Here is an 11,246-nt window from a genome sequence, read left to right as displayed (position 1 = left end):
TGGCGTGTGGCGGTACCATAGGAAATTCTGGGAGAGCATGGCGTGTGGCTTTACTATAGGAAATGCCGGGAGAGCATGGCGTGTGGCGGTACCATTTGTAAGATGCAACCATTTACATTTTGACTGAAACCAACATTCTGAGTTGAACCAGGGATGCCCTTCTAAAATTCACCTTATAGTCTTATATTCCTTTCACAGAAGGCTTTTACTTTCAGCACCTTCCTGTCTATGGTCAAGCAGACGACCAGTTACTTCTGTCCCTTGCCACCTAGCTCTAGCTCTGCTGCTGAAATACAGTCCACTTGGTTCCCCTGCCGGAGTAGAGCAGCTCTTTGGCCCCAGACCGGAAGAACTTGGGACTGGGGGAAGCGGACTCCTTCCGAAGCCTCGCTGCTTCCTTCTTGGACCACGGACCCACTACTTAGTTGCCTGTGGGTGGACTAAAAACCTCCCCACACACACACACAATAGAGCACACACAGAAATGCATGTCCCCCTGTGCACTTCCTGTGGCCGTGGATAAGTGCCTGGCTACTATCGCTCTTTCCCTGTGACACTGCCACAAGCAGTGACCAAACCCCAGCAACTTTTCTTCTTTGTGCTGAGTCAGCAGCAACTTCCTTCTGATTCTTCTCGGTCCCCTACTGTTTGTTAAGTTTTATTTTTAATACCATAATTTTCACAGAACCTCTTGTCACGTGACAAGATGGATAACGAGTACATTGCATAATACACTCATAACTTTTATAAGACTTAACAAATCTGTTAAGGAGCACTGAATTTACGCCAGCTTCTATCTGACTGAAGAACTATATTACACAATGCACTATCTGTCCATCCCCAAACTTAGCACTGTGTTCTCAGCCCCATTACCGATGAGCCACAACTCTTTAAAACCAGTGCTTTCGGAAACCACAGGCGACAGATAATTGGATCAACTTTCAAGTCCTTTACTCCCTAAACAAATTCTCCCCGAAAGTCAAGGGCACTGCTGTCTCTGAGTGTAATGTCCTTGCATCAAAGACAGGGCCAGCAGGCTTGCCACAGCTTTGTTCGCTATTTTAGCTCTCACTGTAGACATCGTCTGCTTACCTAGTGAAGTTTATTGCTAGGCTCTTGTGTGTGTGTGTGTGTGTGCGTGTGTGTGTGTGCATGCCTGCACACACGTACGTGTTTGCTTTTCAGTTATCATCAATGAGATCATCCCTAGTTTATTTTTGTATGTTATTGGTATATATAAAAAGCTACTGGGCTTTGGATGTTGACTTTTTGTAACTGGATATTTTATTGAAAGTATTTATCAGACTTAAGAGTTACTGAGAAAAGTCACTGGGGTCTCTTATAGTGCATGATCATATTGTCTACAGATAATTTGAGTTCTCCGTTTCTCCTTGTATTTTTTTCATTTCCTTTTCTTGCCTTACTGCTGTGGTTAAGAATATAAACATGATGTTGAAGAAGGGTGAAGGGAGTGGACACTTGTCACATTTTTGATTTTAGAGGAAATCCCCCCCAATTAGTATGCTTGTTATAGGTTGTCGTAGTCTTGTTATGTTGAGGTATGCTCTTTCTACCCTTAGTAGTTTTCGCTTTTGAGTCTTTATCATAAATAGATATCTAACGTTGTCAAAGGCCATTTCTACATCTACTGAACTAATCTGTGAGTTGAGTCTCTATGCTCTGTTATGTTTATTGGTTTGCATGTTACACCATCTTTACATCACTGCCATGAAATCATCTTGATTATAGTAGGTGATCTTCTTAATGTGCTGCTGCATTTGACTATGAATTTTTACATCTCTGTTCATCAAAGGTGAAATGTGTATCTGTGTGTATACACATGCACATGTGTTCTTTGTTTTCTTATTTCTTCCTAAGAAAGTCTAACAATATTTTTTAATCATTTGGCTATGAACCTATTTGAGTGACAACTTTCCAAGAAAGATATATCCTGGAGATAAAACTACATGGACTTTTAGCAAGTTCATGGGCCTTCTTTCCTAGAGTCCACCCTGCATCCACAGGGGTTTGTGAGCTCTGAGTAGGAGGTCCTTTCTGACACTGTCAGCCATCACAGGGAGGGGAGGGAGATCAGGTTGTTCCTCCATCAAAGAAACCTGAGCTGCATCAGGTTGAGCCTGAACTCAAAAGCGCTGTGACTTCGTGTTCCTGCTCTTTGGCCCGGACAAGGACATCCTCACTGCCTGGTAAGCCCTGAATTGGCTGAGCTACAGATCCTTTCCCCTGGGGTGCCTGATCGTTTTACACAACTCCCAACTTTCTCTCACAAAAGCGAAGCTCTGCCTTGAATGTGACTGGCGATAATGTGTTTCCAATTCCAAATTTGGTCAGGTTTGAAATCCGTAGGGTTTCCTTTTCTGCAGCTCGCTAATGCTCAGCACGGTTCTTGCAGGGCGGCAGCTCACAGAATGTCCGCTGTGGTCCAGCGTCAGGAATACAGCTCCGGCAACCCTCCGAGATGGTTTGGGTATGACTCCGAAGGCAATCCTCTCGCAGAGCCTCACAATAGAATGCCAGTTAGAAATTACTCAGAACTGATAGTCAAAGAGGCTTTCAGCAGTGATGAAGAAAGTCCTGACTCCAACGTCAAATAGGAAAAACAGAACATCTGGAACTAATTTTGATGCTTCTCCATTTGATGTTCATATTGTTAGTTGCTGGCTCCCAGTAACAACACAGAAAAGCCACATGCCTCTGTGTCTTACTTCAAAGCAAACATCACCTCTCTCTCATGAGAGCCCACGGTAACCCGGTCAATTTATTTACAAACATTTATTTATTTAATGAATGTGTGCCCGTATGAGACCGTGTGTGTGCAGAGTCCACAAGGTCTGAGAACTGGTGTCAGAGGACGGTGAGAGTTATGTAGGTGCTGGGAACTGAACTTGGGTCTCCAAGGCCAGTGAAGACTTTTGACCACTAAGTCATCTCTCTAGTTCCAAGCAAACTAAGTTTAGTGAGATGATCAGACCCAAGGTTACAACATAGGAAACAGCTCGGAAGACATGGCTTTTGTTCTTTAAGTAGAAAATGCTCTCCAGATAGGACAAGAACGTGGAGGTGGCCACTGAAACCAGTCAGCTCTTGAGCCAAGGTGACGGACACCTCTGAGGATCTGTCAAGCTTTGATACACATGACAGGGACATTTTCAAAGGCAAAAAGAAGCTTTCTCATAGTTTCCAGACACTTGACAATAAAGGAGAGCTAAAAATCCCTAGATTCAACACTCAGAAACAGGAGCGATGTGGCCAGAAAGGCCGCTGCTGGGACACTGGCTGTGTCTTCTCAGCATGTCTGGGCTACACAAGGATGCCAGAAAGACAAAACCAAAACACCTTTTAGTCTTTTTCCGTGAAGAACTGGCCTTTAATTTCCTATCTGAAGACTAATTTAATATGCTTCTATCATGTTTTTTTTTCCATTATTTGACCCATTATCATTACCATCATAGGATCTGATGCTGCCAGACAGGCAGACACCTTTTCTGACCGCTACACACACCCTGAGGCAGGGACGCTGGAGCAGCCTTTCGCCTCTTTCCTCGGCCCCTTATCTCTTAAACGAGGTTAGCCTGTTTACCTACAATTTGAAACAGTTGAAACATTTAAAAGTTTTAAAAAGGTCTCTCACCATATTATTATTGAGTATCCCGTATCAGTTAAAGGCTTTTAAATCATTCCCCTCCCTCTTTCTGGATGTTTTTGGGATCAGTGGTAGAAAGTCCATGGGAGTCAAGAACAAAGGAATCTGTTAAAACAGCAAGTTTTAAATCTGCACCAAATGACCACAGTACGAGTGAAGTTTGTGGCAGCTGTGTGAGGGCTGGCTTCAGGAGTCTGACCCCTGATGTTCAGTGCACACAACTCGGGAGACATAAAAGAGGCAGCTGGTTTCTAGGAGAGAAACATTTGCATGGGGAAGACAAGGTCAAGGAAACAGACCCCGCTATACCTGAAGAAACTCAGCAGGTGTCTATGGTCAAGGAAACAGACCCCGCTATACCTGAAGAAACTCAGCAGGTGTCTTATGGTCAAGGAAACAGACCCCGCTATACCTGAAGAAACTCAGCAGGTGTCTTATGGTCAAGGAAACAGACCCCGCTATACCTGAAGAAACTCAGCAGGTGTCTTATGGTCAAGGAAACAGACCCCGCTATACCTGAAGAAACTCAGCAGGTGTCTTATGGTCAAAGCCTGCTCCAAACTCTTAATGTCTTTTCAATAACAAGAATGAGGGGCCTGTTTGCTCATCCTGAGGAGGTAAACTTCAGAGCTACAGAAATGGACTGGAAAGGCAGGAGTTAGAAAAGCGGGCTATGTAAGGAGCCACTGTGTACAGCCCGCTAGTGACTCTGAGCATCCTCAGCTGAATTCTAATTCATGGCCTTTGGGTTGTTGTTGGCTACTTTTATCAACTTTATTTTTAGTCACGAAATGTTTTTCTAATTGCCTGAGAGTGGGAAAATATTATAAAAATTGCCATACTGCCTTGTCATTTCCTTTGCTTAACAGCTCACCGAACAAGCACCGCACAGAATGTCCCAGCATGTGAGACAGTCCATTTTATGTAAATTCTGTTTTATTAAGAGTAAATTCTAAGGGGACAGTCACAGACGGACAAGGCGGACTTTATTTCACAAACAAGATATTGGAAAGAATGTAAAGAAATGGGACAGCAATAAAAGGAGACTTATTATAAATAATATTTAGAAAAGTTTATTTGAAATCAGTGTCTAATCACTAATTTATCAAAATATAATCCAAAAAATTGATCTGCTCAGTGTAGTATAGTTAATGCTGTAGTAGCCATTTCTAAAGGAATGGAGTTCATAGAGGAATTCTATAAATCATAGCCCGCCTTATAAAAGTGATTGTACCTTCATACATCTCATGACAGAGTAACAGTTCTTTCCCACTGTGAAGACACAGTAAATCAGAAGCAACTGCTTCTCCTACATGAGAAGTGTTTGATTCACAACTTAAAGACGTGCTACAGGAGGTTCTAAGAAACTCTCTCCAGTGGGCTGCAGTAACAATCCTAAGGTGACGGACACCTGGGCCTTGACACAGTCATCTCTTGAGTGGGCCTCGTGGAGAGGATGTGACATGCCCAGAATCAGGTTAAATATCTTGGCCAACCAAGCAGAGCTTTCTCCAGCTTATATGGAAGTCAGACGTTCAGAGCAGGAGGGCTCCGTGTGTCCCCACGAGGAAGGAGATGGCATACGGAAAGAGTTACCCTTTGTGGAAGGCAGCAAGACAACAGAGTCACACAGGCATAAATAATGAGATTTCCCTATAATGTGAGTGAACCTGGGAGCCTTCTCCCTGCAGCCCAGATAACATCCAGCCGAGAGACGCACGGAGCACAATGCCCACATCACCAACTATAAGCTGCTAAAGGCCATCTGAAGTCGTTAAATCTGGTAGAACTGTTCTCTTGCCCCCATCCAAGGATTCGCTTTTTATTTCTTCAGTAACTTGTAGCTGATAAATTCTGAAGTAAAGCATAAGTTTTAAATTGTGTGTCACCTGAAGCAGCAGGAGGAAGCCTTACGCTGTTCCGTCCAGGTTGTGAGCCGTTCCTTTGCGTGCACATCATGCTATCTGTGTATACTAGCTGTCCGTCAGACACGCAGTGGCCACACTGGCCTTCCAGCCATCACAGTGGTGTCACGGTGCCAGAGTCCAAGAAGTCCTTATGTTGGTAATGGCGCTAAGGTACAGTTGTAATGACATTTGCATTGGGTCTGACAAAGAGAAGCCACAAAATGCTTTAAGGAAAAATGTAAAAGTTCTTGACTTGGTAAGAAAACAAGTCATCCGCTGAGGCAGCTGGGCCCTGTGGTCAGGGTGGATGCACTGGTAGGACCCCGCCAAGAAGGAAGGAAGCATCTGTTTGCTATTGGAAGAACTGCCAGAGTTTTGCTTGGAGTATGTAACCGCTTAGTTGAACAGAAAAGGCGTTCAGCTGGCATGTGTGTTATTAAGAAACACGGTTTACAGGAGTTGACACTGCCTGTGGTTTCAGGCATCCTGGAGGCCTCAAACATGTCCTGGGGCTTCTGTAACTCGGAACACAGCAATAGAAAACAAACTGTAGTGAAGTGCACCTTTGCAGAACTCCCGAGACAGCTCGCCAGCATTCCCGCTGATGCTGTTGTCTGCGACATTTTCACACACACAGGTCTGCTACACCACGTGAGAATTGACAGACACGGCGAAGCCGTTCTCAGTCCGACAGTTTTAGAGACTGAAACCAGCTCTGATGTTTAAAACTCACGGTGCCTTTGGGGGCAACGGCGGTTATCCACCTTTCCTGATTCCTTGCTTGATTCATGAGTCCTGAAATACAGAATTGCACCACGTTCAGTTTAGTAGCCAAGAACAATATTTAAGCAGACTAATCTTACTTGTTTATCTCAAAAAGGCAGAAATGCCTAAGAATGAGCACCTTGTGAAAACAAGTCAGTCAGGAATGCCGTGAAGAGCGGATGTGCACTGCTCCTCGTTCACTCCGTCAGAACTGAGGTGAGTTGTCACACTGGTTCTAGTGCAGGCTGGGACAAGAGACTTCTGCGAATGCGTCATTAAACTACTTGCATCTGAAGTGCACAACACAGTCAGTCTGACAAGTGTGGAGGTCTGGGGAGTCAGCTCTCTCCCCACAAGACAGCGAGCACATCAGCCCTCCTACATCCCCTCACACACTGTGATCCATCCGTACCCTGTCCCTCACAGGCTGCGTTACAGGCTCTATCACCAGCTGCACTATGGGACGGTGGAAGCTTCCTGAAGTGGGTCCCGTTGTACGTAAGTCTTTGGTCACGGGAGTGTGCCAGCCCCTCTTTACGTTCTTCTCATTCTGCAGCCCCAAGGTGAGCAGCTGCCTCAGCACACACCCACAGGTAAAGGGGCCACCTGCTGATCAGAGACTGGAGCTCCCCAAACTGTGAGCTCAGATCATTTTTACAGTAACCGAAGGCTGGCTAACATACTTTCCTGCCCGGGAGCCAACTGTTCCCTCACCCCACAACCTAGCGATCACTGATCTGCGTTGTAACTGTGATTATTTGTATTTACATAAAAAGAACTGTACTTTTAAAATTTTCTGTTTTTCTTTTTCCAAGGTAACTGAGGCTGTATCCATGTCCACATTGTAGCAGGCAGCTTCCCCAAGCATCAACACTTGTTGAGTGTTCACGGTGGTATCTGTAGAACTTCGGGAACAGCTCCTCCTCATCCCCGTTGTCCCCAGGGCCTCAGCTTAGCCTTCCCTCGGCATCCTGCTGGGCTCCTCTGTTTCCCCCTCCTGTCCTGGGAACAGTGGCAGTCACACAGTGAGACCTTTTCTCTCTCCCCTCTGCTGCTCTAGTTACTGATCACCTCGGCCATCAACACAGCCCGCGCAGTCTCTCATGAGAGCCACCGAAGCGAAACCAGCGACGACGGAACGGAGCTGTGGCTATGTTCCGGCATCCACCATCAACACTTTCTTTTTCCTACGGTTTCCCTGTTAACACCATGAGACAGTCTCAGCTGAGGACATGTTCCTTTGTAATATGTGGTCTTTATGTCACACTCCAAGTTCTCTGCATTCTCGCCTCCTTTCCCTTCCCCGTGAACCACGGTTGGGAGTGTGTCCTGGACGCCCTGCCCCTGCTCAGAGCCACTTCCTGGGCCTCCTTCCCGTGCGCTCTCCTTGCTGTGTTTTCAATACACCCAAGCCCGCACACCTCACCTTGGCTCCTCCTGCCCCTCCCACTCTTCAGCGAGGGTGGGCTTCACCCCTAACTGCCTTTCTTGTGTTTGTGCTGCATTTGATAGGTGGTTCTTACACTGGTGGGTTTTCTACAATACAGAATTTCTTTTTCTAGTGATTCAAATAAACATGGAGGAAAGACTGGAATTCCTTAACTTTTCATCGTTGAACATCTCTTAGCACTGATAATAAAGCATCAATAGATGTTCCTGGCCTTTTCCTTAATATCCGGCCCTCATCACTGCCTCAATATGTGTGTTTGTCTTATGGAGTAAGAAGCCGATCAGCCCACTTCCTTCTGCAGCAGGAGAGGCCAAGAGCAAGGCTGCTGCTGGTTATACACAACAGATGAGTGACTTCAGTGACCCTCCACACTCCACGGTTGGACATCACAAACTTCTGTCCTGCCCACAGGTACTCTGGCCTGAGTCTGTGCAGATGCTCGTCTGACTTGTATGGTTTACAGATCCTTCAGATCCAAGTCTGGCAACACACCGGAGCCTAGTTCCAAAACCTTATCCTTACATGTCTCTCTAAAAATGGAGACATTTTCTGTGGATAAAGGAAGGGCGGATGACCATTCTGAGGAGTGTACTTTCCAGTAAGTGGGAAGGACAGTCATCTACACTGCTCTGACTCCGCCGTCTGCCCTCTAGCCTCCTGCTCAGATCCCCCAATATGTCATTTCCAGTTCCTTTAGTTAACTCAGAACATACCTGGTTTTTCTGTGTCATAAGAATTTAATGAGTGAATTCATGTAAAACACAAACAACAGTATCAGCCATTACATATGCTGTATGTGAGTGCTAGTATCACTATCTTACTTCTATCAGATGCAAAAATATTATTAAATGTACAATTTTCAAATTATATTTTTCTAGAAGCTAATGAAATTGAGCAATTCTTAACTTGTATCAAAATAAACTATAGTAGTAAAATGGAATAAAAAACAATAGAACTCAATACATTTGGTATAGGTGAAATATGACTTGATGGAGTGGATTATCTATTTTTTCCTAGTTGTATCTGGAATGTTTCTCTACCTCTGTGACAGTCATTACCCAGAGTAACTGAACTTGTCTGGTCAGTATTCTATGGGAAGCATCATGCAAATCTAACATCTGTGCCCCAATTAATTTCTAACCTTTCTGGCATGTGAACGTCACACTGTAACACCAGAAAGACCAAATCTGCATTATAGGAATAAAGGAAAGAAAAGACTCCGTCGCCAGTGTCACTGGCCATACTTAATAAGATCATGAAAGAAAATGTTCCCAAGTTAAGGAAAGACAGACACACGTAGCACACAGCACACCAGAGGCAGGACCAGCATAGCCCAGCAAAGACAATGGTCACAAGCAGAGGGCACTGAGAGCTGCACAAAGAAAGAACACAAGTCCCCCACAGAGGAAAACCTACCAGAAGCTGACTTCTCAGTGGAAACTTTAAAAGTCAGAAGAACCTCTAAGAACATATCCTAAAATACCACGGTTACCAGTCTAATTACTGTGCCCAGGCGTAGCAAGCTGCGTGGTGTCACACCTGATGGAGATGTATCATCAACTCCTGAGATGGCTAAGGCCTGACCTATGCTATGATCACGCAATGATTATCAGCTGCCTGCATATGCGTGAACCTATGGGCAGTGCCCACCTGGCAGTTCGGGGTTGGCAGCCCCTGCCTACTTAAGGGCTGGGAGAGGTTTGCCCGGAGAGAGAGAGAAAGAGAGAGAGAGAGAGAGAGAGAGAGAGAGAGAGAGAGAGAGAGAGAGAGAGAGAGAGAGAGAGAGAGGGAAGGAGGAGGAGATAGATTGCTGTGAATAAAGTCCTGAAAACTGCTGCAAGAAGAGCTCCGGGTGTTGCGTTTTTCCTTGCTGGTGGAGGGTGGACGCGACACCCAGGAAACCTATCTGCCATAGTCAAGGAGAAATAAAAACTTGCCATGGTATAAACAGGCTGAAAGAAATCGTGTCCACCAAACCAGCTCCACTTCAAAGACACTGGAACCAGTGTTGCTTTGTACTGGAGAGAGGAAGGAGTAAGTGTAGCCAAGAGACCAGAGAAAGAAGGCAGATGGAGCCTTAGTTACTGGAGCACAACGCAGGGCTAGGAACACAAACAATGACACGTCTACAACCGAGATACACCTTTTCAATAACTTTACACATTCACGGCCTCAACTCTCCACCAGAAGACACAGGCTGACTGTAAGAGAAAAAAAAAAAACATCTTTCTGTTGTCTACAAGAAACTCAGCTTTAAAGACTGACAGAGCGGAAGGATGGGAGAGTGTTGTAAACACACGGGGCCTGGAAGTGAACAAGCTGTCACTACCCTAAGTCTGACAAGCTGTCACAACCCCAAATGTATGCACCAAGCTGCAGAGTACCGTTGGAAGTAAAGGCACAGACTACCTTAAACCCAGTAGGTGATTTCACCACTCAGCTTTCACCAACACACAGGTCATCTGGACTAACAAACTGTATAATGTCAGAACTGAATGACTTATCCACCAAGCTGACCTAACAGGTCTACAGGAAAGTCTACTCAAATGGAAACGTCTCTAACGTAGATTGCATCCTGGGACAAAAACCAAATCTTAACACAATCAGGACAAATGGTAAAATTCCATGTATCTTATCTGGCCATGGTGCAACAAACCTTAAAAGCAAACAGTTTTCTCATAGTTACACAAACTCGGGGAGCTGGAATAACACATTACAAAATGATGAATGAGTAAAGAAATCAAGAAAAAACATTCTGGGACTAAATGAAAATGAAAACACAGAACAATAAAACCTCTGGGGAAGAGATTAAAAGTATTCCTTAAAAGGGAAATTCGTAAGTCCTAAGTCCCACTGCTTACATTGAATGAACTCAAATAAATGACTTAATGATACAACTCAAGAATTTGGAAAAGCAAAAACCAAGCAAAATACAATATGTGGCAGGAAATAATAAAAATCAGGGCAGGAATCAATGAGATAGGGTCAAGGAAAATTCAAGTTAAGAGCTGGTTCTTTGAAAACATAGGATTGAAAGTCTTTTGGCCAAACTAACCAAAAGAAAGAGATGATATACATTAGCAGAATCAAAAATCAACAGGCAAAAATTACAACAGATACAAAGAAAGTCAGAATACCATAAGGAAATTCTTTAGCAACCCATACTCCATTAAGTTAGAAAACTTAAATGAACAAATGCCTGTATTTATCCAAACCACCAAATTTAAACCAGGGAGAGTTCATCAACACAGACCCAAAAAGCCCAAGCCCAGAGAGATTTCATAGCAGAACCAGAATTTCAAAGACGTGCTACAACCAGTACTTCTTAAATTATTCAAACAAACATAAACAGAACTGATACTTCCAAACTCCAATGAAGCCAGTATTGGTCTACTAGGCAAACCAGATAAATCCCCAAGAAGAAAGAAAACTTCAGGTCAAAATTCCTGAGGAAGCCGGG

General features: G+C 44.4%; 2 protein-coding genes across 2 annotated transcripts in view; one reads left to right on the top strand and one right to left on the bottom strand.

The window, feature by feature from the left end:
* The window catches only part of Fbxl13 (F-box and leucine rich repeat protein 13), a 143,697-nt gene extending 139,817 nt beyond the window's left edge, over nucleotides 1-3,880 (top strand). Inside the window, exon 20 of the mRNA XM_013350411.2 lies at nucleotides 2,414-3,880. Coding sequence (XP_013205865.1) covers nucleotides 2,414-2,615 — 202 coding nt within the window. The 3' untranslated portion in view covers nucleotides 2,616-3,880. The remainder of the gene's footprint in view (nucleotides 1-2,413) is intronic.
* An 861-nt stretch (nucleotides 3,881-4,741) lies between these two features.
* Fam185a (family with sequence similarity 185 member A) overlaps nucleotides 4,742-11,246 on the bottom strand; it is a 27,944-nt gene continuing 21,439 nt past the window's right edge. The window contains exon 8 of the mRNA XM_005358352.2: nucleotides 4,742-6,366. Coding sequence (XP_005358409.1) covers nucleotides 6,254-6,366 — 113 coding nt within the window. The 3' untranslated portion in view covers nucleotides 4,742-6,253. The remainder of the gene's footprint in view (nucleotides 6,367-11,246) is intronic.

Source organism: Microtus ochrogaster, chromosome 26 (assembly GCF_000317375.1).
Source record: "Microtus ochrogaster isolate Prairie Vole_2 chromosome 26, MicOch1.0, whole genome shotgun sequence".
In the NCBI taxonomy this organism is placed as follows: Eukaryota; Metazoa; Chordata; class Mammalia; order Rodentia; family Cricetidae; genus Microtus; species Microtus ochrogaster.
Note: the sequence above shows the minus strand (reverse complement) of the source record. Positions and strands in the feature narration are given on the sequence as shown.